Source organism: Telopea speciosissima, chromosome 3 (genome assembly GCF_018873765.1).
Source record: "Telopea speciosissima isolate NSW1024214 ecotype Mountain lineage chromosome 3, Tspe_v1, whole genome shotgun sequence".
NCBI classification, from domain to species: Eukaryota; Viridiplantae; Streptophyta; class Magnoliopsida; order Proteales; family Proteaceae; genus Telopea; species Telopea speciosissima.
The window spans coordinates 11,776,622-11,804,611 of NC_057918.1; the positions used below are offsets into that span (position 1 = coordinate 11,776,622).

The 27,990-nt window shown below is 39.4% G+C and overlaps 1 protein-coding gene across 4 annotated transcripts; it reads left to right on the forward strand.

Annotated features, from left to right (window-relative positions):
* The first annotated feature begins 287 nt into the window (after nt 1-287).
* On the forward strand, nt 288-27,888 carry LOC122656925 (myb-related protein 306). Of its 4 annotated transcripts, none has more exons than XM_043851623.1 (4): nt 288-305; nt 26,232-26,372; nt 26,590-26,719; nt 26,895-27,677. In XM_043851623.1, exons 2-4 carry the CDS (start codon nt 26,240-26,242, stop codon nt 27,631-27,633), a joined length of 1,002 nt encoding a protein of 333 aa, XP_043707558.1. In that variant the 5' UTR covers nt 288-305; nt 26,232-26,239; the 3' UTR covers nt 27,634-27,677. The 4 variants fall into 4 exon arrangements, with proteins under 4 accessions (XP_043707558.1, XP_043707559.1, XP_043707557.1 ...); XM_043851624.1 differs by lacking the exon at nt 288-305 and adding an exon at nt 6,659-6,689 and having other exon boundaries at nt 26,233-26,372; XM_043851622.1 differs by lacking the exon at nt 288-305 and adding an exon at nt 27,694-27,888 and having other exon boundaries at nt 26,196-26,372; nt 26,895-27,649.
* Nucleotides 27,889-27,990: the final 102 nt, after the last annotated feature.

The following is a 27,990-nucleotide window of genomic DNA, read 5'->3' on the forward strand; positions in this document are numbered from 1 at the left end:
ACCCAAATATCGAAATCCACTTAATAGTTCCAAGTTCCAACTAAATTAATAGTGAGCCGTAGGGAAGGGTTTATGCCGCCGATGACGATTGGCGTCCCCTTTTTTAATTTTTTTTGAAATCGAGGAGTCTCTCTGTACACACTATAGTCTCGTCTTTTCCCCATTTAATCCAATTATGTACCTACTTGCTCACAAGTCACAACATTCATCATCTGTAAAGTCTTTTATTCCAAACCGACAAACCCAAACCCAAACCCAAACCCACACCCACAGAGAGAGAGAGAGAGAGAGAGAGAGAGAGAGACGTCTCTGCAAATGGAATCCGACAATGTAGGTTTCAGAAAGAAATAGTAATTCCTCTACTTTGTCTTTATTTCCTGCTAGCAGTGAGGATTGAGGAGACATGTGCGGTGCACGCCCTTGCGCCCAAACACACGGCCGTGTCCTAAAGAGTTTTACATTTTCATCGGAGTACGGTGATTGTATCTGAACGTTGGGACCACCCGTGATCTATTGAAGCTTGGCTTATTACTCCTTGATTAACCCACAAGGTGATTGATGTGGCCATTTTCTAGATGGCTACTACTCAAATTAAAGGACCCATCTCATTTCAATTGTATGGCTATCATTTATTTATCCAAGTATTCTTCAATTTTTTATAAACGACAAATTTAGATAAATTTATTTGAACAATTCAAGCATCTACCACATGGTAGATTAGATGAGACCCATGTCTAAAAAAAAATATGAAGATGAATGGACAAAAACATGAGATGACTAATCTATTAAGGTTACAACTAATTCAAATGTCAATTGGCCAAAATCAATTGTGCTCAATAATTAGAAGATCTAAATCCATTAGGAGATTTCGGAAAACAAAATCGATATGAAAGGTTCATGGTAACGTGTGATTTTTATTTCATTTAATATGAAAGTTGAAAATTTGTAAAATTATTTTTTTAAAAATACTAAGATCTCATTCATGGGAAACTATACCATCTTCGGTTTGGAAAGCCATTTGGAAGTATCAGACAACACTTAAGATCCATAGGTTTCTATGGCGTGCATGTGCATCTGGTCTTGCCACGGTAGATGCCTTTCAATGAAGAAATATCCAAGTTGATAGGGTTTGTGTGCGTTGTGGGGTACTGGAGACACATATGCACATTCTATTCGGATGCACCTTCTCTCGGGCAATCTAGTTTGGAAGTAATATTGGATGTAATTTCTTCACAACTCCTTTCTCTTCTATTGCTGATTGGGTTTCCAGTTAGAGGACTTTTGCACAATTGGGGAAGAAGGAAGCTTGCAGAAGGATCATTTTTTTTTAGTTTCATTTGCTGGTATCTATGGCTTGCTTGCAACGACACTGTTTTTGGTAGACACATATGGAAACCAGAAGATGTTATTGTTGCGGCTTCTTCATCATGTAAGGACTTTATTGGTTCTTTTTCTGCTGTTCAGAATGTTTCTGCTACAAATATGAATGATCTTCAACACTGGCAATTACCGGAACAAGGATTAAAAAATGCAATTGTGATGCGAGTCTACCATTGGACGGTTCTTCTGGTGGCCTTGGTTATGTCTGGCGGAATTCTACAGGTGCACCACTTATGGCTGTTTCATCCCCGTGGCAATTCAATGACATTTTGGTGGGTGAGGCGATGGTTGTTCGTCAAAGCTTGGTGGATCTACATGCATATGGTCATATGAATGTCATCAAGAATCTGATAATATCAAACTGATCAGATTTCTAACTGATATCTCACAGCCATCATCCCTATTAATCCGTCCATTGTAGGTGATATTTTACATTTGTCATTGTTGTTTGCTATTTGTAATGTCTATTATATTCCAAGGGAGATCAACATTGTGGCTGACTACTCCCTAGCTCAGAAGGCCCTGTTGATTACATGCACGACAATTTGGCCACTTTCCACTCCTTGGTTGTGAGAGATATGTTTGCTCTCAATACCTTGAGTTATTGCATGTTCAAATAAATCTCTACTATTTACCAAGAAAAGTACTAAGATTAACATGTAGATCAATTGAAAAAAACTCATCTAATATCTAATTTATAATTGCAGAACTACATTTAGTGTAGGTCAATTTTGATATATTTTCAAAGTGTGACTCATGGCCTACTAATAGGATCACAAAAGTCTGGAAGCACCAAGGCTTAGATATTTCCTTTCAAATATAGAATCCAACTTGAAAATCAAAATCGAAACCGACCGTTAAAATTCAATTCATTTTAGCTCGATTTTGGTTTATTTAGATTTCAGCTTTTATTTTTTATTTTTATTTTTTTTGAATTTTAAAAAATGTAAAAGTTGACCCAAACATTGAAAATAGAGCTCAAACTAAATAAAAAATAAATAGTGAATCGAATATGAAACTGAATAAAAATCAAATCAAAATTGAACTAAACTGATTCAGTTTCGATATGAAAAATAGGCTCCAATTCAGTTTTAATTTCCACACGTTACATTTTGAACCAGATAAAAATCAAACCGAAACACCAAAACCGAACCCAAACCGATTGATAGGTAACCAAAGAAGTGAGGTGTCATTTAAAGGGATTAGGTTTAGCAGGAAGGACATCATTAATTATGGTTTCTTATCCATTGTAGCTCACATCCTTTTTCTGTCCATGCTAGTCCATTTTAAGGTGTATCAACGTTTGCTTGTTAAGAATCACTTCTTGTGCTGCCGTTGTCATCCGTCTTTCATGACAAAACCATCTCAACCAACACTCCTTGATTTTATTTCTCTTAATAGAAATTTAGGTTTTGCCTCAATTTTCTCTCATATTTGAATTTATGTAACTTTATGAGTTGATTAGGATGTGATCAAATGGCTACATCAAAATGAAAACTATCTCAAATTAATGGTGTTGACAATCCACTAAAACAAATCTAATAAATTAGAATTGTGAAGACTTGGAAGGATCTTAGGAAAGGGAAAAATTAAAGGAAAATGAGAATCAAGATACCATCTTATGTACAAGTTTTTAGAGCCTAAATTTACTAGAAAAAGAGAAATTCAAGATCTGGTTGCCTCCCCATTTGCCTTGGAGAGAAGAGAGGGAAGGAATTAAAAAAATCAAGAGTTTTGATGTTAATTTGATTGCATTTCTTGGGTAAAAGAGAGGAAATATATTTTACATAGGCTCCATTGGTTATCAGGGAAAGTAAAAAGAAGGGAAGTGAAAATTTTAAAATCTTAAAAGGAAACTGCTTTAGTAATCGTTATCCAAATGAATATCAATAAACCCAAATCATTCCATATTTGATTATTAAATTTTATTTTACTTTGCATCTAAATCCTTTGCACTTGAAAAGTATAAAAAAAATATCTAGAATTATCATCACTAAATATAATAAGAAATTTAAAATAGTTTATACAACCATGTTAGGTAATAATTACAAAAATTTTCTTTTTAGGTTTGAAATTTTTTACTTGCCTTGCAAAAAAATGGTGCCATAATACTTAGCCAAAGAAGAAGGGAATTTTTTATTTTTTTTGGGTTTCTGGACTCCATTTAGTTGCAAGGGAGATTAAAGGGAAGAGAAGTGAAATTTTCAAACTTGGAAAAGAAACTTTTGTAATTAATCATTATCCTATATGATTATATTACTAACTCCAAATCATTCCATATTTGCTTAAAAATGTAATGCCTAAGTGCTCTCATATGTTCGAGGAGATGGATAGAAACATAAATCAATAATGATGTCATCATATATTTTTTTTTCCCTTTTCATTTCTTGACAACCAAACATGATTACAAAAGTTTCCTTTTTAAGTTTGAAAATTGTTACTTCCCTTTAATTTTCCTTGCAATCAAATGGAACCTATGTACAAAATCACGGGAATTGAAGAAATTTTAGTAACCATATGAAGAATGTGAGTGAAGAATTTAAGGGGAATCCAAAGTTGGCCCACGAATATATAGACAGAGTCTGATATAGCTAGGGCACTTAACTTGTGGGTTTGTAGTCCTTATAAATGTCTAACTGCATTATGTGCATGCATTGAATTTCCATTAATTATTCAACTACTAATGTCACACCCCCATCCCTGAACCACGGGAAATGCAACCAGAGCATACAACTACGCTCTCCAACCACCAGAATCACTGATGCAGTACCCAAGACTAACTCATTCACAACGACAGATAATAGGTAAAAGAAAATGATTAATATCAATAACATCAGAGTTAGCAGAAGCTAGGTGATAGCATATAAAATATTGTCTATTCAAGTTTACCCCTTCAAGTACAATTCGTTCTAATCAGGATCTATGTATTATCACTGTATAATAAATACACCTATCAAGAAAGGAATAAAAAGAATACACCTTTGAAACAAAAGATAGTTTATCAAAGTGTAACAAAAGATGGCCACCAGCCAAGAATCACTGTTCCCTCGTGGAACACATCTCACAGTAGTACTCCGGTCCATGATCCTCATACTCCGAAGTCCACCACTCTTCATGACCTTCTTCAGGAGTCTTGAACTCTGCGTCATCCTGCTTGAATGTACCTGCATCAACTAAAAATATGTTTCCTCGAGGAGTGAGCTCCAACTGAGCCCAATGAGTGGCTAAGCCACACAAGCATACACAATAATAATAATGAATGGGGTTGACTGCAAACCATATATGATGGACGGATACCAAGGTGTCCCATACCACCAAGGTAGACCGTACATCACATACAATTTACAATCATGCTACATGAATGAATGATGATGTATAGTTTTATTGTTATCCACCTAACACACAATTAAGTCAGGTATAGTACTATAACAACACCTTAGGTAGCATCTCCGACATCGGTATCATAAACGGATGGTATACCGGCGATGACAAACCCGAGTTGTGCTAGAAGCCTGTCGTATCGGTCTCCACCCAGAGATATACGCAAATCCCCAAGTCAAATCCCGTCCTGACGTTCGGCCCAAAATACGGTAGGTGCCCGAACTTCCTGGGTGGGTATACCCAAATAACGGTCGGAACCCACGGATTTGACCGACACCTAACCCCCTGTCGGTAAGGGTCATAGTACTGGATAAACATTTATCCTAGCTGGCATTCACCTATTGTATGAGTGAGGTATGCATGTGCATAGGCCAGAGGCCGAGTCCATAGATACCGAAATACGGTTGGCCGACTATCCTCTCACCCCTCGAACCCATACGTACGCATACAAGTACGAGATGTGAATACCGAAGGTAGTCGATCGGTCACCATCCCATTTCCACCTAATGCAATGGACAACTCTAATGCAATTTCAAGTATGACAATCTCAAGCCCAGCACCCACCGGCACTTGGATCCCGCTTCCGAAGCCTTAGATCTATATGCCATGAGTGAGTCCATATTATGGAATCCCCAGGTCCAGTACCAATCGGCACCCGAGTCCCGTAACTAAATCCAATACCATTCGCACCATAGTGCAATAAAATAAATAATATCGCAAGACAAGAATGTAAAGTCCTATCAACATCTAAACATTTATATCGTCCTATATCTTACCAATAATTATATATTATAGCACACATGCATGAATGGCATTCGCAAGACACGACACACAAACATTCCATAAATTAAGACGTTTGCTTAACTCACTTACCTTGATTCTCAGTCAATCGTCAGTACGGAGTTCTTCAAATCGGCGTTCGATGCCAAGTACACTGTCCCACGTACTAATACACCCCCAAGCCGGGTCAGTCAACCTAAAGAGAGTGTACAATGTGGGGAGAGATTAGTGCCTTAGGGCTAGAAGAGTTGGGCCCCATAAGTTATCAAACAAGGCTGAAATAGGGGACCGACACATACAACAAGGCTATATCATGTGCTTGTCCATGTGCCTATCCATGTGCCTATCCCTCTCGGACTTCCCACCGGCAGATCTAGATTCTCAGGGACTGGCACTTGCATATGCTTGTCCATGTGTCTGTCCCTCTCGGGACCAGCGAGATCTAGTTTCTCGGAGCACTTGCATGTGCTGTCCATATACTGTCCCTCTTGGACTTCCACCGCGAGATCTAGTTTCTCGGGGTGCACTTGCATGTGCTGTCCATATGCTGTCCTCTCGGACTTCTCACCGAGATCTAGTTTCTCGGGTGCACTTGCATGTGCTCACGTGCGTCTTCTTGTTCATGCCATTCGAGAATGGTTTTGCAGCCCCAAAGTCTTGGGCTAAAATGGGGTATTCTTAGGGTTTTTAGGGGTCTCTTTGGCCATGAGAACAACTCCAACCAAGGTGCCATAGCACACACCCAACATGGGTTTGTAAACCCCATGATCGATTAGGTTTTCCTTTATTAAAATACATATGGAAAGGAAACTCATGGATTTGGGTATTGGGGTTTTGAAAGGGTCTTTAATCAATGTTATTTAACAACCCATAAACCACACCTCTATGGTCTTCTATGAGGGTTGGTGAAACCCATAAATGGAGGTAAATCCCCAACTTAGGGTTTATAAATGGAGAAGGGTGAAGGTAGGGTTAGGTGCTTCATAGTTAAGCATCAAGGATTTACCATTAATGTCTCTTCTAATTGAGTAGATGAAGCACTCAAGGTGTGCTCAATCGATTCAAACCCTAGGTAATAGAATTAGGGAAAGAGAGATGGAGAGAGAGAGAGAGAGAGAGAGAGAGAGAGAGAGAGAGAGAGAGAAAGAGACTCACCAAGGGTTGATGATGATAGCTTGTGCTCCACCATACTTCTCCCTTCTCCTTCCTTCTTCCTCTTCTTCTTTTTTCTTCTTTCTTCTTCTCCTCTTCTTCTTTCTTTTTCTCCTCTCCTCTCCACGATTTAGGATTGTAATGTGAGGTGAATAGTAGTTTTGGGTCTTTAATAACCCATCTAGGCATTAGGTCTTGTTTGGTTAGTCTCAAGTTCTTAGGTCCATTTACTTAGGAGCTTGTTTGGTTAGGTATAAGCCCAAGGTCTAGTTTAAGTCATTGGGCCATTGGATCCACTTGGGCCCATGGCCCATGGCCCATGTCCTAAGTTCTAGTTACAAATAGAAAGAGACTAAGCTCCTAAGCCCAAGCCCATTCTAGTTCTTATGCTTATTAATGGTCATGCATAGGCATGAATTATTCGGATAGTGACTTACTCCCAGTCATCGCTAAGTGGATAAGGGTGATTCAGGTGCGGGCCCTGCGGATCCCTATCATAAGGGAATTCCAAGAATATGCTTTCGTGGACGATTTTCCCCCTGTCTCTAACGGTGGATCTTTCCTCAAGGACTTCCCCTGTTTCGCGGTCGACAATCTTGTGTGATGGCTTGAGTATTATGACCCACAGTTCACGAGCGTACTCCACTCCTGGTTCTACACAAAAGGTTCAAACCAGACCGATGGTCAGATCGCGTTTCAAACCAGGTTTTGGGCACGGATTTAACAACTAATGTACCTTCACTCATTAAAAATATAGTGTCCAGGACTCTCATGTGTTTGACAAATGGAGTGAATAGAGTATGTGTTTGATTTATCATTGTTTCACCAAGATTTCTTCTAGAAAATAGATTGGAAGAAATCTTCTTTGATGAAGATGAATTGATTATATCAATAATAAGGAACGAAAGCAAATCTTTCTAATTAATGAGAGAAGTGTCTGACCCCTTCCTCCCAATGATCCTCTCTGGTTTTTCATTCAAAAAAAGAATCCTCTTCCCTGTGTGTGTCAATTCCCCTTTTATACATAGAGTCTTCTGGAGAAGACTGTACATTAGTTATCCGATTATTCTTTACTCCACGTGGCCTCCTCCTCTTACGTTCTGGGAGTGGTCTCCACTTTGATATTTTTTGTAATTGGCGCAATCTGTTGATGATGTTCCAACCGTCATTGGGGAGTGTAGTTATAACCACCTGGTCTCTCAATGAACGTGTGAGTTTCTTCTCTAGTGAATATTATAATAAATCCAAGTGTAGGGCCAGGATTAAAAATAAAAAAAGGGTATATCATTTCCCCCCTATTCTCTTTTCCTTATACGAGATATCTCGATTAAGATGAAGAGAATACAACCTTTGAAGAATGTAGGGTGTGGGCAATACATTCAGTACCTTTAACTTCATACCTGGAGTTTATACATGACACGTGGGAGTAAAAATAGGTTCTATCCTTCACGCCTTTTGAGAGACTTTATCAGGGGGTGTCTGGAGCAGCTGGTGCCATTTTTGCAATATCGAGCTTGATATTGATCACCGAGGTGGATATATATTTCCTCTTTGCACTCTTGGTGTTCGATCCTCCTCGGTTTTCTTCTGCACGGGTTCCCCCTTTACAAAATCTCTTGGCGGTGTGGTCGTGCACTGAAGTGGCTAGATTTCTTCTTCGACGGATTTAATTCCGAGATGAACTATATTGGTTGTCTTTATTGCGCTCCAATGTTCCAGAAATGTAGTGGCTTTTTAACGGAGCTTGAAAATTTATACTTGTACTATTGCATTGAATATTTAATAAAGAGACTGCTTTACTTCACCTTACTTTCTTTGTATGCTTTTCCTTTTCTTCGAAGTGATCTTTTACTTTCTCTGATGTCCTTTATTGTTGATATTTTATCTTATTTCACCTTGGTTTAGTTGCAGTGCTATCACGATTCTTGCCTTACCTCGGTTTTTTTTTTTTTTTTAAGTAGCGCTTTTTATTACGCGATTTGCCATTATGGTCGGATGACCATTATTTCTTTGGGAAAACACCCTTATGATGCAACTCTCCATTATGGTTGGAGGACCATTATTTCTTCGAGGAAACGCCCTTATGGTGCAACTCACCATTATGGTCGGATGACCATTATTTCTTTGAAAAAATGCCCCTATGGTGCAACTTACCATTATGGTCAGACGAACATTATTTCTTTGGAAAAATGCCCTATGGTGCAACTCACCATTATGGTCAGATGACCATTATTTCTTTGGAAAAACGCCCTTATGGTGCAACTCACCATTATGGTTAGATGACCATTCGAAAATAAGAATATGAACGTCAACCATATTTGTGCTCCTTAGTTGTGAGAAAATTCGCATGCTTGCCATCAATTCATATCCCATTTATTCATCATATGAGGAACATTTACAATTTATGATGCCTCAGAATGGACTGAGCATATTTGACAAAAATTATGATCTAACATTTACCAGTAAGCTGGCCTTTTACTGGTAAAATCTTCGTAAATTTTTTGCATTCCATGACTGTGGTATGGGTGTCCCTTCCAAGGTCTCCAAATGATATGCTCCTGGTGCTACTCGTTTGGATACTCTATATGGTTCTTCCCAATTGGGGGATAACTTCCCCATAGACCTTGGATCTGAGGCTTCCACCTTGCGTAGGATCAGATCTCCTTGTTGGAATGTTCTGGTTTTTCAATTTCGTGTTGTAGTACCATGTTGTACGCTGTTGATGCACCATGTTTCTTATTCGAGCTGTTTCTCGGATTTCTTCCAATAAGTCTAAGTTTGTCCTTAATTCCTCATTGTTGATCACAGGATTGTAGAATTGTATCCTCATTGATGTTTCTCCTATTTCCACTGGGAGTATTACTTCGGTTCTATATGCCAGCATAAAGGGTGTTTCTCCAGTTGAAAATCTTGTGGTTGTACGGTATGCCCAAAGAATATTAGGTAATTCTTCCTCCCACAATCATTTGGCCGTTTCGAGTTTCTTCTTAATTCCATCTAATAGAATTTTATTCGTTGCTTCTGCTAGCCCATTGGATTGAGGATGTATTACCGAGGTTTTCCTCAATTGAATCTCATATTGGTCACTGTACTCCTTGAATTTCTATTCAAACTGCTTTCCATTGTTGGTGATGAGGGTCCTCGGGATTCCATACCTGTATATAACCGAATGTAAAAAGAATTTTCAGACCTTTGCCATAGTGATGGTTGCTAATGCTTCTGCTTCTACCCATTTGGTAAAATAATCAACAGCCACTACTGCAAATTGTTTGCCTCCAGATGCTTTGGGAAAGGGTCCCAATATATCCATTCCCCACTGGGCGAAAGGTAAAGGACTTGCAATGGAAGTGAGTTTGGTTGCTGGTTGACGTGTGACAGGTGCAAACATTTGAAATTTCTGGCATTTGCGGACAAGATCTAATGCTTCTTTGCAGAGATCTGGCCAAAAATATCCTTATCGGATGACTTTGTGGGCTAGTGCTCTGGCCCCCAGGTGTTGTCCACAAATGCCTCCATGTATCTCCCAAAGTACATAATTTGCTTCCGATGGTCGGAGGTATTTCAAATAAGGCATCGTAAATGCCTTTTTACAAAGTGTTCCCTCTATCATTATGTACCGAGCTGCTCTCATCCTGATTCTTTTTTGCTTCATCCTTGTCGGTAGGCAACGCATTGTTGCAGGTAATTAATTAACGGGTCCATCCAGCAAGGTTCTATTTCCACCAATAATACTTCCTCGGAATGTGCTATGCTTGGGGAAGTGAGTACATCCATATATATCTTCCTGCTCAGATCTTGAAAATCTGAGGTGGCTAATCTGGATAAGGCGTCTGCAGAAGCATTCTGTATCCTAGGTACCTGAATTTTCTTGAAGCGATTGAAACTTATGATTAAGGTCTGTACTTTGCATAGGTATCGGGCCATCCGAGATTCTTTGGCTTCATACTCTCCTTTGACTTGATTAACTATCAACTGTGAATCACTATACACAGTGATATATTTTACCACCAAACTCCGTGCCAGCATCAATCCGACAATCTAAGCTTCGTATTTTGCTCCGTTATTGGTGGCATGGAATTCAAACCTCAATGCATACTGTACAATGAATCCTCTAGGGCTAGTTAATATCAATCCTGCCCCACATCCTTGTGCACTAGAGGAGCCATCAACATACAACGTCCATTCCTCGGTTATCTCCTATGGTTCTGCGATGTCAATGATTTTCTCCTCGAGATTTGTACATTCTACTAAAAAATCTGCTAATGCTTGAGCTTTTATTGCAATTCGGGGTTTATAATGGATGTCAAATTCACCTAGCCCAACACACCATGCTATCAGTCTCTTGGAGTGGTCAGGCTTGGCCAAAATCTTCTTCAGTGGTTGGTTGGTGAGTACTTCGACGGTATAAGCTCTAAAAATAAGGCCTTAGCTTCCTTGCTGCAACAATCAACGCGTAGGCATTTTTTTCCACATTCTTATATCTGGTTTCCGTTTCTAAAAGGACTTTACTTACATAATATATCGGTTTTTGTGTTCGCCCATCTCCTTTGACCAATACCGCACTCACTGCAACAGCAGAAATGGTCAGATATAGTTGTAATATATCCCCCGGTTCAGGTTTGGATAGAAGCGGGGGTTGTGTTAGATATCCTTTTAGTTCGGTGAAGGCGATCTGGCATTCTTTAGTCCACTTGAAGGTAAGTTTAAGTCCTTGGGTTCTTCGTTCTTTTGCTCGATTTTTAAGTGCCTTGAAGAAAGGTAAACATCGATCCCCCGAACTTGAAATGAATCTCCCAAGTGCCGCGACTCTTCCTGTCAATTCTTGTAATTCCTTGACCCTACCAGGCGGGTGCATCTCAAGTATAGTTTTGATCTGGGATGGATTTGCTTCTATTCTTCTTCGGGAAACCATAAAATCGAGGAACTTCTCAGATGTAACCCCAAAAGCGCACTTGGTTGGATTCAACTTCATGTTGCTTTCTCTTAAAACTTGAAATGTCTCCTTTAGATCTATTATATGTTCTTGTGCTTTCAGGATTTTCACAAGCATGTCATCTACATAAACTTCCATGTTCTGGCCTATTTGATGTTTGAAGAGATAATTCACCAAACGTTGGTAGGATGCCCCTGCATTCTTCAGCCCAAATGGCATGCGAATATAACAGTAGGTATCTCTGCCTGTGATGAAAGAAGTTTTCAAAATATTGGGCTCATACATTTTAATCTAATTGTATCCCGAATAGGCGTCCATGAAAGAAAGCATTTCATGGCCTGCCGTGGCATCTATCAACAAATCAATGTGAGGCAAAGGATAATAGTCTTTAGGGCAAGATTTATTCAAATCAGTAAAGTCAATATACATTCGCCATTTGCCATTAGACTTTGGGACCATTACAACATTTAAAAGCCATTCTGGGTAGATGGCTTCCTCGATAAATCCAGCATCCAGTAACTTGGTCACCTCCTCAATTATTTTCTCTTGTCGTTCAGGTGCAAAAGTTCTCTTTTTCTGAAACACTAGCTTAGCATTGGGGTAGATGCTAAGCTTATGCTCAGCTATTTTTCTATCTATATCAGGCATATTAGTAGCTGACCAGGCAAATACATCTACGTTTGCTCTCAAGAAATTTATGAGCTCGATTTTTCACTCTCCACCCAGGTGCGCTCCTATCTAGACAACGCGTGTAGTGTCTCCTTCTATCATCTCTATGGAGGTCAGATCTTCCGCTGGTTCGCCTCTTTCCGACTCTTTAATGTCTCGATTATCATCCAAATGGATCAGGTTCATTTAAGGTTCTTTTCCCCTGGCCCTCAAGTATCCTTCATAACAGCAGCGGGCAGTCACTTGGCTTCCTCGAGATTCCCCAATCCCGTGATCAGTGGGAAACTTCATCACCAAATGTGGAGTAGACACCACCGCCTGTAGCGCATTGAGTCCAGGGCATCCTAATATCCCATTGTGTGCTTAATTCACCTTCACTACCAAAAAGTTCATCATCACAGTAGAGAGTTTGGGTTCTGTCCCTACCATGACCAACAACTCAATTGATCATTCGACCTGAACAGGGGCGCCATTGAACCTATATAATGGGGATTCTACTCTTTTTAGCATCTCGAGTTTCAGGAGCATCTTTTCAAATGAGTCATAATACAGGACATCAACCGAGCTCCCATTATCAACCAAGATTCTCCCCACCGTACAATTGGCGATTACCTTCTTGATCACTAGAGCATCGTCGTGAGGCGTCTGGATATCTATCAGATCTTCATCAGAAAAGATTATCGGGTAGCTGGTCCTCCTCTTCTTAATGATAGTCTCAGTTTGGAGCACATTCCACGCATGCTGCTTTCGAGAGTTGGAGGTTTTTCCTCCCATACCAGGTCCACCAAATATAGTTGTGATCTCTCTCAAGGGTGCATTCTCAATGTGGGGCTTACTTCGGAGGGGTTCTTCTTTATCTACCTTGGGAGATGACTTGCCCCTTTCCTCGGGTTCTCGAGCTCGGGAATCCATATTTCGATTGTTCGCCTCCTTCTTAACAAATCGGTTGAGACGTCCCCTTTGGATAAGTGCTTCTATCTCGTCTTTTAGCTATCTATACTCCTCAGTATTGTGGCCGTGATCTTGGTGAAAATGACAATACTTATTTTTATTACGTTTATACGCTGGTTTGACCATCTTGGCTGGCCAAAACAGTGCAACCTGATCCTTGATTTCATTTAACACATATGCCCGGGTGTGCGTCAGTGCGGTATACTTTGGTTCAGATTCTCTTTCACGGACCCGAGGTATCCAAGCTTTTCTATCATCTTTTCCTTTCTTTCCATCCTCGTCATCTCGGTTGCGCTTTGCTCCGACCTCCGGTGGAATTTCTTCCTTCCTCGTCGGAGGTCTTTTCTCTATCTTGTCTTCTCTTTCTGCCGCAAGAACTTCAACCAAGTTGATATACTTTTCACACCTTAAGAATAGTTCGTACATATCTCCAGGTTCATCCATGATTAATGATTTTTTCAATTCGATATCTCGGATTCCACTTCTCAGAGCTTGGAATTTTACTATTAAATCTAGGTTTTGCACCTGCAGAGCTTCTTTATTGAATCTTGTGAGAAAATTTTTGATGGATTCTTCTGGTTGCTGCTTTATGGACAGAAGATTGGCGGCTGTCTTCTTGTGTATCTTGCTGCTTACAAAATGAGCTAAGAAGGCCCGTCCTAAAGCTGTAAAATTAGAGAAAGATCGCGGAGGGAGGCGAGAAAACCATTGCCGTGGGGCTCCCTTCAGAGTGGAGGGAAAGGTTCTGCGCATTATGGCATCTGAAGCACCTTGAAAGAACAAGATGGATTTGAAAGTTTCCAAATGATCCTCCGGGTCAGTTAAGCCAGCGTATTGCTCTATAGCTAGCATCTTGAACCCTTTCGAAAGAGGTTCAAACCGCACCTCATCTGTGAATGCCAGATCTGTCGTAAAATGGAAATCGTGAGTCGGAGCTTGGTTCTTTCCCTTTATGACTTCTTGTAACTGATCTTGGAGTTCCAAGACTTTGTCGTTCAGAGCTTGTTCAAACTTCGTCATATATGAATCTTGATTCTTAGTGTTCCATAGGATCTCCCTGTTTCTTCGTCGAGCATCATTCGCATTACTGTGGTGCTCACTGTGCTCTAGGGAATAAGATCTTTCTCTATTTGCTTGTCGCGGTGGTGGAGGTATCCCCTGTAGAAGACCGCGTTGCATTTCCAACATTTGCTCGATCTCGTCATCCCAGCGAGTTTGCATCGCATTGAACTGTTCCACCGTGACATATCGTGGTGGATCTCCGAAAAGTCTCGACCATGATTCAGCCGAGTGTGACAGCTTCTGATCCTCTGGGATAGGATCTTAAGCTTCTTGTTGGGGAATTGCTGTTGTAGCTCCTCTCAAACCAGTAGCTGGAGGTCCGGGAGGAGGAATAGCAGTAGGAGCAGCGGCTGCGGTAGATCGTGTGATTCTTGCTTGATTCCTTGTGTTTGTCATGGTGGGATCTTCGCAGGTTTTTGTCTCTCGTTCCCACAGACGGCGCCAAATGTTTCACCAAGATTTCTTTTGGAAAACAGATCGAAAGAAATCTTCTTTGATGAAGATGAATTGATTATATCAATAATAAGGAACGAAAGCAAATCTTTCTAATTAATGAGAGAAGTGTCTGACCCCTTCCTCCCAATGACCCTTTCTATTTTTTCGTTCAAAAGAAGAATCCTCTTCCCTGTGTGTGCCAATTCCCCTTATATACATAGAGTCTCCTGGAGAAGACTGTACACTAGTTATCCGATTCTTCTTTACTCCACGTGGCCTCCTCCTCTTACGTTCTGGGAGTGGTCCCCTCTTTGATCTTTTCCGTAATTGGCGCAATCTGTTGATGATGTTCCAACCGTCACTGGGGAGTGTAGTTATAACCACCTGGTCTCTCAATGAACATGTGAGTTTCTTTTCTAGTGAATATTATAATAAATCCAAGTGTAGGGCCAGGATTAAAAATAAAAAAGGGTATATCAAGCATAATTAAATATTTAAGTCCTCTTAATCTACGTTTTTTCTTTGATAAACAGAACTTATTAGCGATGGAACAATGTTCCAGCAAAATCAAAGTACAAGCAAGCGAGGATAAATCAACAAACGCTGTTGTCGATTCATTAACAATTCTTTCAATCCACATCTCCTTCTCCAATTGAAAATTTGAGTCGTCTTAATCTACGTCTTTACTTGAATGGTTTTGCCCAATTTTTCTATCACATCAGCAAACGCTCTTGTCGATTCATTGACAATTCTTTCAATCCACATCTCCATCTCCATCTCCAATTGAAAATTTGAATCGTTAAAAATTTATTACAAAGATCCACTGCTATATAAAGCTTAAGTTGTTAGGTAGAGACGGTCCAAGAGTATACGAAGACATCCAAGATCTCAAACTTAAAACCAATGTGTTGAAGAAGGTCTAATTCTTTATAAAAAAATTGGGATTATTTTTCTGGTTTGGTCGGGTCTGGTCAGTGTCTGTGGGCCTGTTCTGGTTCGAACCACTACCAAACATCTGGTTTGACATGGGCACGTGGATCAGATCGTACTAGGACTGGTGGCCCAATCCTAACTCAAACTCTACAATTTTGGAGGATGATTTGACTTTTCATAGTGAGGCCCATCGTCTGTGATCTGAAGCCCAACCTAACCTAAACTTTAATATACTTTACTGTAGCGCTACGTACACGTTGCATGTTAGAGTACTAGGCCCACCCATACGGCATTTATGTTTCTTACGTATGATTGAATTCGTGTCTTCATATAATAATAAGCATTGTCAACCGTCCAATTATTATTAATATTATTATCTATTGTGGTTGGCCCACATCCAAGATTTTGCCGAGATAAGTAAGGCCTCTAAAGTAAAGGCCCATTAAATCACTCTCCCTTTTTCTCTCTCTATTCTTTTCACTTGATTAATGTTTCATGATACCATTATCCGACTCAATACATTCTAGAAGATAATGGATTTAGACGATGTGGGGAGATAGATAAGCCCAACTAGACAAATCAAACCCAAATCCATCTACCTCCTCGGACGTCCTGGGCCCACATTTCCCCACCTTCGCTTTATTACTTTATTGGGGATTCCGAGAAGATTTGACTTTGTTGGCTCCTCATACGTAGGGTTGTTATAAATTAAACCGAACCGGTCTGGTCGAATTGATTATGTTCGGTTTGGGTTCTTTAGTTTAGTACAAAATCGAAATTGATCAGACCAATGAAAAATTTATATAATAATTTTGTACATTAATATTTTTATTTATGGAAAATCGAAATGGAACGAGCTCATCTAAATGGTTCGACAAAGCCGGACCGAGCCGGCAACAAGTGGTCCGACAATACATCAAAGGGAGAAGAATCTACCTGGGCTGTGGGCCCGTAAGCAAGAGACGTTGAATCCTATCATGATTCATGATATCGATTCGTCTTCTACTCTGTTTTGGGAACTGATATCCTCTGGAAAAAGGAAATTTTGATACAGTGGAACGGAGGCCATTCAATCATTACAAAATATCTCAATCGAACGGTAATTAAGAAGCTTGTTACAAGAGTACGCTCCATCGTCTCCACCTAAGGAAACGGTCAAGATAGAGTTTCGGGACAAGTGTAAAGTAAGACGGCTGAATAAGGACAGGCGTGTCTTTAATTATCGTAACGTTCACGATTTTTGGAGAGTGATAGGTCCAACCAATATTTGACGCGTGGATGTACAATGGGCCCAAAAGCCCATATGATAAAAAGCTTATATTAAAGGATGAGGAGGTTGGGATATGTACCTACGTGTACAGTGATCGACCACTCAAAGGAAGAGAAGGGAAGAAAAAGAAAGAGATACTTACTATTTACTACACAGAGACAAGAGAGTACTAGATCAGTAACAGTGTCACAGGCCGGCCAATCATGGAAGAGTGGTGGGTAGCTGGTGGTAGTGGTGGTGGTGGTGTGGGGACAAAATTCCTATCTCCTTGTTACTCGTACCACATGGGTTCTTCCCTGAAACGTCTTAAATGTTAAAATGCCAATTGGAATGCTTTCTAACCACACACATGTCCCTCTTCCACGTGTATGATTACGTGGTCTACATGGGCCCATGTGCTATTGCGTCTGCCATGTTCTTGGACAGCTGGCTGCAGCATGACCACAACATCTCAAAGGTACCCTTATACCCCATTTGTTTGGAAGACAAGAATGAGTGGGAAAAGACCCCATAGATGATGAGATTAAAGAACAAGAAAAAGAAGCAAAGACAATTCTGATAAACAATAAAATTTTATAATTTTTTATTTCAACGTATAATAAGTAGTGGATTTGCACATAATAAAGTCATACTCTTCCATTCTGATTGGTTGTAAGTAGTAACAGGTTCAAGGATATTGGGTTTATAAAAAGTAGAATCAAATAAATCGAATAAATTGGTTTGCATAGCCTCATTCCAAGTCATGCTTATCTAAATCGGCTGATCTAAGTTTACCAAAAAAATAAAAAATAAAAAAAAGGGCTGATAAAGCAGTAACGTCTTAGTAGACCAAAGATATTTTATAATAATTTGTCTTTTTTTGTGTTTTTTATTTTTATTTTTATTTTTATTTTTATTTTGGAGAAAGGATCCCCCATGCTACCAACATAGGGTATTCTTCCATGCTACATCAATGACGTCGATGCATCATTATAGATGGACAATTGAAATACATGGATGCATAAGGAGGAAATTTGATAAAATTGAATACATAGCAGATACTCTTCTATCCAATGATCAAATTACCCTAATGTTCTGTCATGTTACAGGACCAGACACGCATATCAGATTGGGCGGTGAAGTGGTGAGACAATTGATAGGCTGATTTTGATCAAATATTAGATAATTAAGAAATAGCTCTTTTATACATGGTTGTATGGGATTGAGGGAATGTTTCGTTGACCCTCATCGCCGATCTGACGTGCACAAAATCTTTTGCCTAATACTTATAAGGGTAAAAGATCGTTATCTGGTCATGTACGTAGTGCTTGCACCACTATAGGGGCTAATGAGAGCGAGTGTAGAGTATCTGCTTGAATAAGATTTTTTTTATTCATTAGTGACTGTATGGTGTAAATTCATGTGGTTCTGTGTATTGGCATAGGGAGTCACATGACCAATTAATAGCATCCTTTTTCCCTAATAATAATAGGGAAAAAGAACATTAACTAAGCGCATGCAGTGTGCTTCCCTAGTGTCCAGACACAAGGGTGGGCAAAATGAGACATAGCAATCATTTCATCCACCCCAATGTTTGGGCGTGAAGACAACATATTGCACACACCTAGATAGTGTTTTCTTTCCCATATAGTTAGCTACATCGAGCTTGACATCTAAGCTGTCGATTCAAAACCCCATATAATAGATATATTTTGGATATCAAAGTTACCGTCATCAATGGGTTTTGTTTTATCTAGGTGTATTTTGTCTCTTATGCATCATATAGGATGATAATGATAATGATAATGATAACAATAATAATAGTAGTTGAAGACTTAAAGTGAAATAACGAAGAAGAAGAAGAAATACTAGGAGAACAAGGAGCAATGTGATGGATCAAGTCTATAATTCTAGATCTCGATCGTCTATTACACACTGTCTCAATTACGTTGTGTTGTGCAAACACAGGATCACATGCAATGATCGCTTTAACCCCGTTCGGGCAATTAGACTATCGGGATCCATAATTCTACTTGTTAAGTAATATTTGAAGAAATAACTCATAACTGAGAGATCATCAAGTGGAGATAGATGGGTATGTGACTCTCACCGACTTCGTTGTTTGACCCTGCTTGCTTGCTTGGGCAGTGGCGTCCCTGTCACTGGGTCTCCCACGGCTACTAAAATTAATTGAGAGCTTTTATATCGTTAGACTCTTAAACCAAATAATAGACGGAGTCAAAACTTGTATTAAAGAGTCCAACTGAGGAGTGTGTTTTCTCTCTCTCTCTCTCCCCAAAGTCTCCTGTGCTCCATCTCCCTGTTAGTGATTATTAGCCTAGCATTTCGAACCCATAACTTATTAGTAGACCAGTACAGTCAGTAACAGCTACAATGCAGATAAGGGCTTTCAAGAAAAAAGTAAAATAAAATAGATAAAATTAGAACTTGAGTTGCAATTTGGTTTTGAAGAAGGAGGAGGAGGAGTGAGGACTTGATATTAAATTGATTGGTTGTAGGCTTCAATACAGCTCATATTAGTTGATTTGGTCAAAGCATGAAACATGCAGGTACCCCCCCCCCTCCGGGTTCTCCAAAACTGTTCTAAACTAAGCTATGGAGGAAGGAGTAGTAGGGCATTCATGTCTTGGGGTAGGGTAAACATGGCCCTGAGACCGACTTGTTGCCATCACCTGAAGGCTACAATACTAAACCATTTACCAATTTGCATTTACGTTTGTTGTCAAAAAAATGGACACCTCACGTCGGTTGTTCCTCAATCTTTTATTTAGAACAAGATGAACTTCGTAACACAACTGGATAACTGTTATTGGTGAAGCCTAATCACAGCGTAATCTAGAAGTATTGTTAATTTTTCCCCAATAATGACTGCGGGGTTGAAGAGGGTGGGCCGGGGGGGGGGGGGGAGGGGAATGTAAGAGGATAGAACGAGGATAGAACTTCAACTCCATTGATTCTTTTGGTAGTCGTTTATATTAAGGGTAATTTTATACTTTCGAAGATTATAGTTTGTTTATATTGTATTACGTAAGACGCTATACGTAGGGTGTTATCTCGTAAATAGGTCTGTGAGTGTTTTGTAATTTCTTCACCAGAATAGTAAAAGCTCTAGTTATCGATCGACCTTAGACATAACTCATCTTAGATGAATCACGTAAATCTTTATGCAAAACACTGAGCCTTTTCTTATTATTGGTTTTGACATATAATTCTATCATTTTCATTATTCAATGATGGGCCCAAACCCAATCCGAAGGTCTTACTACAAAAGGTAGGTCTCTTTCTCTCTCTCATTTTCGTTCTTAATAGTCCAAGTTGACATGGGATGAAAAACCACAACCACACTCAGACTCACAAGTGAAGTAGTGAGACATGAATGAGACATTGAGAGAAGCCAGCATCAGTACTGGACTTGCGACTTCTACTTCAGAAAGATATGTTTATAATTTTGTTGATAGTGGTTAGCACCTCCAGATGGAACACTTCCAATTCTTCTTCTTATTATCTTCTCTAGTCTTCTCCCGTTCACACTATAAATGCATTTGGCCTGTATGGATGTACATTTTGTATTCTTGTACATATTTTCAAAGGTAGCATAAATGGCACACATGGCCTCTGTTGTGCCACTGGATATGCATCACCACCGTATTGGTACTATAGAGGATTTTAATACATTTTTAAATCCCTATTAAATCTAATTAAGTAATTAATTAAATAAAAGAAGATGAATGCTGGAGGGGTTGGAGCTACAACTTAAACACTAGGCTTAGACGACTTAATTTTTTATTATTTTTTTAATCCAAATATTACCTGGAACCTGGGATTGCCCCTAAAATTTTATTAATAAATCAACTAAAAGGGAGAATACAAGGGGGGACATAATTAATTACAATTTTGAATTAACTAGTTTCGTCTCCATTCATGCATAGACAACCTAGTCTCTATTCATGCATAGACAACCTAATTGACTAATTGTAATGTGAACGTGAAAACCAGTCCATAGTCGATCAGAACGGACTGAGATCGAATACGTGATGTGATCACTTAGAATTGATAGATTAAGTTGCTTTCCTAATTTGCTACGATTTAATCTGATGAAGTAGGGGAATTAAGTTGCTTTCATATTTGGGTCCCTTGTATATGGCTCTCAGTTTTTTTTTTTCGAAAAAAAAAACCTCGCACCCAATGAGATGTGTGTGTATATATAGCGGTGTAAATGAATAGCCGAAATCCGTTTCCGTATCCGTCTCCGTATCCGTTTAGCGCTATCCGAATCCATCTAAAAGTTAAACGGATGTGGATATGAATAGGCTATAGCTATCCGAAAAGATATATTTACATGTAAACGGATAAAATATCCAATCCGTATCCGTGTCCATATCCGTTTAGCACTATCCGAATCCGTCCGATAGCTAATTGAATGCGGATGCGGATATAGCATTATCCGAGCCGAATCCGATCCGTTTACAGCCCTATGTATATATATAGAAAAAAAACAAATGCTGCTTAGTCCACACAACATGGTGATGATACAATATCTAATGTTTCTTCTTCTCAATCGAATTACTTTGGAGAGAGTGAAGATTACACCTCAACTAAATAACATTGTTGAGCACAAACACCGTCACATTTTAGAAGTTGCTAGAGCTCTTAGGTTTTAGAGCAATCTTCCTTTATATTTTTGGGGAGATTGCATTCTCACTATGGTGTATTTCATCAACCAACTTCCAACTCTTCTATTTCAAGGGAAAACTCTTCATGAAATGCTTCTCAACACTCATTCTTCATAGGAACATCTTCTAGTTTTTTGGGTGTAATTACCAAAGGGAAAAAATTTATACAAATCACCCAAGACAACCTTCAGAGCTCTCATGGGAAAGTCCCCCGAGAACAAGGAGAACCCTAAGCCCATAAAGGAAAGACAATAGAGTTACACCACCCGAGACCAACCTCGAGCATCACCAAATAGCCCCATACAACTCAACATCAAGAAAGGACACCACAACCCCCCCCCCCCCCCCCAACACTTAGCTAACCCATCACTTGATAGCCTATAAGGGATGAACTTGACGCAGTAGAAGATAGGTAAACTAGATATCGTTCTAGCACAAACGACCCTCGAATCCACAAGGTAGAAGATAAGGACGAAACTGTCAAATTTCAATAGATTTCAAGTTGGAGATTATATACTCTTAAGACCTTATATAATTCAAAATGCACTAAAATTTAAAAAATTACGCCAAAATTCAAATTCAAATATCAAAACTTCGGTGGGCCTTTTCGTCTTCGAAACGTGCCCAAACGGCCAAAAAACTCATACATTAGCGCCACATGCCTAACTCCTGAAGAGCTCGTCCAAATCTTAGATTTGATATATAATTCTCCTTATTTCGCTTAATACTTCCAACCAGTCCGAACGGACTTTTGCTGGTCCAACTGGCTCAAGAACTCATCCGATATCTCATCTACATCAAAACTCCCCATTTCACCACAAAGAAGAGATTTCTTGGGGTGAAAGAAATAGCTGCATGGGATCTTAGTTTATTGTGAAAGATCCAAAAATTCCTCTCCTTCCAAATCTAGGAAATAATACAATTGAACGCCAACTTGGCAATGCCTTTGATTGAGTCCTCTTTGAAGTTCTTCCCTACCCATCGGACCTCCAAAATGGCGCTCCTCCCAGGTCCTTGAGCAAGGAAACAGAGACTAATAATATCCCTCCAAACTCAATTAGTAATTGAGAAATAAAAAACATATGATCTCTACTTTCAAGCCCGACCCAATAGAAGCAACAAAAGGGGGCAACTAGAATGTTCCTCTTCCGAAAATCTTTCACTTGGTCAAACTAAGTTTTCTCCTCACGCCGTAACAATTATTTTTATAGGAAATCCATATGGCAAAAAGGGTATCACATTTACAATCTTGATACTCGCACAACCTTCACTAGTCCTGATGTCACATTTCATGAGACCATTAATCTAAAATTTATGCCTTTGAAGAGAATAATATCTGGGTTGTTCTACCACTTTCTTTAAAAATGAACCCATTGGCTGTAAATGGGTGTAGAAGATCAAATTTTGACCTGATGGTATGAAATGAACTTTGAAATTTTATGATGAAATTGGAGACTTGGTGACCAACTCATCTGAGTACAGATGATTAATTGGGCGATTAATCTATTTAACTGCAACGCAATCAATTATTGTTTATGTTGTTCAAGTGTCAAGTCAATTCATGGAAAAATCAAGAAAGTCTCATCTTGATGTAACACACTAACACATCGAGTTTTGTGTTATTTGAAGACTCCTCCATGAAAATGTATTCCTCGGATTTTTATCCATTGCTGTACTCATCGTGCGGCGCTGCAGGTGTCATGTGGGGCCTACTGTGCACACATGGCACCTGCAGTGTCGCACGATGAGTACAACAACGGATTTATATTCGTATTACTCTTTCAATAAACCATAACCTTTATGTCTGAAGATATTGTGATTTACATTGAGCAATCGTGGACAAATGACTTGGTCAACTGATTTGTGCCATGCATGTCGAACTTGGCTTGAGGCATGTAGTCGTGTCGGGTTTTTTTAGAGATGTGGGTCCTTCGCTTGGCTTTTGGCGTAGCAGTTCTCCTGATGCGCGCTTTGCTTATGGTGGTGCTGGCAAAACTCCAATGATTAAGTATGTTAGACATGTGACAGCACTATTCTAATTTCATTCTTGAACAAAAATCCATTTTTTGATTTATTTCATCTATTCCATGATCGGAATAGGAGGGGATATACGTTACACCACGATTTTAAATCAAAAGAGACATTTCAAGAAATGGCCCTCCTTAGGGGCTCATTTGGTGGCCAATCTCCCTCCGAGCCACCATAGTGGTGGGCCCACCTTGGCACTAAAAAATATTGGCCAACTTATTATACATTGTAACAATCAATTATTGGATATTGCATATCTTTGGGCAATAGTTTGATTTCATGAAAAAGTATGAAGCATACCACAGTTTCACGCTCTTCAGGTGAAGATGAATATGGAGCTATGACAATATCCACATGTGAGTTAACTTGGTTGAACTATCTCCTCAATAGCTTAGCCATCTCCCATTCAGAGCCAATGATTCTTTATAGTGATAATCAAGCTACGTTACATGTTGATTCCACGGGAGGACATAACATATAGAAATTGATAGTCATGTACCACATGGAATTTCTTTGTAACTTTACCACATGGAATAGTGATGTGGTGATTTTGATTTTTGGATGTATGGGGATGATGTGGATTGACCATGTGTTAAATTTTAGATCGAAATTCAATATATTATCTCATATGCATGCATACCCTTTTGTGTATGTCTATCCACTCCTACTGTAATCCTATACACCTATTTGGTAGTCACAAATTTTTCAAAATTTTTTTATTTAAGAATATAAAGTTTCCACCCCAAAAGTTCAAATTCGTTGGTAGAGAGACTCCCAAGTGTATAAGGGTGTTGTAAAATAATTAGTAATTGATGTGTGAATAAACTCCCAACACTCCTCCGCACGTGTGGTAGTACGTGATGTGGACATGTGGATACGGTCTCTGATACCATGGAAAATTGTATTTTGGTATTTCAATGTATGTTTGTATATACAATAGAAGACCTATATACAAGTCAAGAGACGTATAATACATGTATTAGGGTCCAGCAATCTTCAAATGTTAAACCTAAACTGCAATGTGGCAGTTATTAAAGGTGTGCACCAAGTGTACTCATTCCAGAAAATTATTGCCCCCAGTATTGGGGGCGGTCCAGTGCTCATCGTGCGGCTGGGCACCGCCCATGTGTGCACCATAGGTCCCACCGTGCACACATGGATGGTGCCCAGTCGCACGATGCGCACAAGACCCCTAAGGGTGTCAATTTGGGATCGGAATTGGGAACCGTCCCAATACCGTCCCTCTAAAACCCAGTACCGGACCGTCCCATTAGTAAATGGGATGGTACTGGTATTTGATTTTAGTACCGAATGATAAATGGGATGGGACGGTTCTGGGATGGGATTCCCAACGGTACCAGTATCAAAATATCAATTAGGTACCGAAACTACTAGTACCGTTTAAAAAGAAAGAGAATATAAGATCTTTTTTTTTTTAAAATAAAATGAAAGGATATAAGAATTACGACTCATTAAGGTTTCACTAATTGCCTTTTGAATACAAAGAGGAACAACAGGTTAACAGTCGTAGCTTGAAATCTCTCCTCACAGAACCTGCTACGTGCTACTCCCTCCTCCCTCCTCCTACTCCTACTCCCTCGACCAACTACATCTACTAGGCTCTTCCTTTTTGCACTTCGTACTTCGTACCATATTACCATGTGACATGTGTGATAAATAGAGTTTTGTTTGGGAAAATCAAAGAGGAAACACAACGGGATTCTTCCATTTTGTAGGACTTCTCTAGATTTTAAAAAATGAGAAACTTATTACATGTGATCTTAGGGAGTCTGAAGAAGTAAAACTATGATTTCATAATTTAAATTGTTTTATAAAAAAAGTAGACAACTTAGATTTCATGATGGTGAAAAAATTCCACAACACTAATAAACCCACCTTGTTAGAAACAATAAAACTTCTTCTCTCTTTTTCTACAGTGCCTAGAGCCGTTTAAGAATCGGTACCGTCCCATCCTGCTAGTAATCGGGACTGGGATCTAGGTTTGGTCTCGTTAACTAAATGGGATGGTAAATGGGATGGTACTAGGATTGGTACTTTTGGTATCGATCGTCCCGTCCCAAATACCGGGAACCGTCCCAATTGACACCCTTAAGGATCCCCCCCCCACCCCCACCCCCACACCCCACCCGCACCCGCACCCGCACCCGGTAGCCTGCTCCCAATGCTTTGTACATTACAGTAGTCTTCTCCGATGCCAGAAACAAGTAAATACTGATTAGATTTAGGGTTTCCCAGTGAAGCCACATTGAATGCCACGCGGTTTTGTAAGACAGAAGAGAGGGGCCTTGGCAAGGCTGACTTTTGCAAACCCCTGAGTAAATGCTTTTGCTGTCCTCTTTTGACTCTTGGGATTCCCTTTTTTGCTTCTCTTGGGTCAGCGTGAAAGACCCATTAGTCCTCTTCTATATATAGGGACCAAGACACCATTGCCTTGGACACGTACATGCCTTTCCTTTTCTAAGAAGATAGAAAATAGTACAGCTCACAGAGAGAAACAAAGGAGGAGAAGAAAGAAGATAAGAAGAGAGGAAGAAATTAAGAACAGAGACACTGAAGAGAAAAGGAGGTGATATGGGTCGACCACCTTGCTGTGATAAAGTCGGTGTAAAGAAAGGGCCTTGGACTCCTGAAGAAGATATTATCTTGGTTTCTTATATTCAAGAACATGGTCCTGGGAATTGGAGATCTGTTCCTACCAATACAGGTAAAGGTTTTTTCTATTTCCTTTAGTGGTTCTGTTTCTTCCTTTGTTTCATCTTTCTAGGTTTGAAATTTTGTAGGCTTTTTGTTAGGGTTTGTATATTATGATCATTTAATTAATGCATTTAAGAGTCTACAGGTTTTTACTTTTTTTTTTTCTTTTTTCTGAGAAATAGTTTTACTCACCCTGTGCTTAATTTCTTCTTTGTGGGTTTTGTCAGGTTTGCTTAGATGCAGCAAGAGTTGCAGGCTTAGATGGACTAACTACCTAAGGCCTGGGATCAAACGTGGAAACTTCACTGATCATGAGGAGAAGATGATAATCCATCTTCAAGCTCTTTTGGGCAATAGGTAGATGACCATCATCATCATCACCATCTCCCTATTTCTATGGATTTTTTGGTGGTGGTGGATCTCCTTCAAGATTCCAAAATCCCATCTGATCAAACGTTTTTTTTCTGGGGGGTTTTCTTAGGGATTTGATTTGTTTGTTTATGATATTAATAGAGATCTGATTTGGGTGCAGATGGGCTGCCATAGCTTCTTACCTTCCTCAAAGAACAGACAACGATATCAAGAATTACTGGAATACCCACTTGAAGAAGAAGCTCAAGAAGCTTCAGCCAGGCATTGATGACAATACCAGAGATGGGTTTTCAGATTCTCAGCAAATCTCCAAAGGTCAGTGGGAGAGAAGGCTTCAAACTGATATCCATATGGCTAGGCAAGCTCTATGTGAAGCATTGTCTTTGGAGAATCCAAACAATTTGTCTGACTTGAAACCCTCAAATGGCTACTACTCTTACTTAAGCTCAACCCAACCATCTACATATGCCTCAAGCACTGAAAACATATCAAAATTGCTCCAAGGATGGATGAAGAATTCTCCAAAATCTTCTAAGACAACCTCATCAGAGACAACTCAGAATTCCTCTAACAACAGGGCTGGAACTGATTCTTCTTCTAGTCAAGGCACCCCAAATGGGGCTAATAAAAATGGAAATGTATCACCTGATGATTTCGAAATATTGCTGTTTGATTTGGAGTCTCCAACACCTGATGTCTCTCAATCTGTGTCTCTAGATGATACAGTCAATTTCTCACAGGAGATTAGCCTCTTCCAAGATGAGAGCAAACCAATTCTTGGAAGTGAAGCCCCTCTCTCTTTTCTTGAGAAATGGCTGTTTGAAGAAGGTGCTACTCAAGGGAATGAGGAAGACCTGATTGAGGCTTCACTAGGAGGAACTGGAGCTGATTTTTTCTGAAGTGCTTCTTCCTTTTTTGCAGAACTCTTTTAAGATCTAATTGGAGTTCTTTCTTTCTGTCTGTCTGTTTCAATTTCTTTTTGTTTAGTTCCTTGTGATCTTGGCCTTAAGCTGATTAATCAAATTGTGTTCTGGGATATATAGTGGGAAGAGGTCATGAATCCTTCATCAAAGAAAGACAAGTGTAAATTACAGTAACATCTATTATGTCAAATCTACAACTTTAAAAAATAAACTCTATCCTGTTCTCTTCTTCAAAGGCTTCATATTAAGGGAATTTGGGTTTTTTTTTTTATTTTGTTATTGTTTGTTGTTGTTGCAGTACTTTGTGTACCTTGTGGTTTGTACATCTATAAC

Excerpts from the sequence above, each read along its gene's own strand:
- LOC122656925 (XM_043851623.1), top strand. The coding sequence starts at position 26,240 with ATGGGTCGACCACCTTGCTGTGATAAAGTCGGTGTAAAGAAAGGGCCT. Across the intron at positions 26,373-26,589 it reads ATCTGTTCCTACCAATACAG|GTTTGCTTAGATGCAGCAAG; the intron begins GTAAAGGTTTTT and ends GGGTTTTGTCAG. Across the intron at positions 26,720-26,894 it reads CAAGCTCTTTTGGGCAATAG|ATGGGCTGCCATAGCTTCTT; the intron begins GTAGATGACCAT and ends ATTTGGGTGCAG.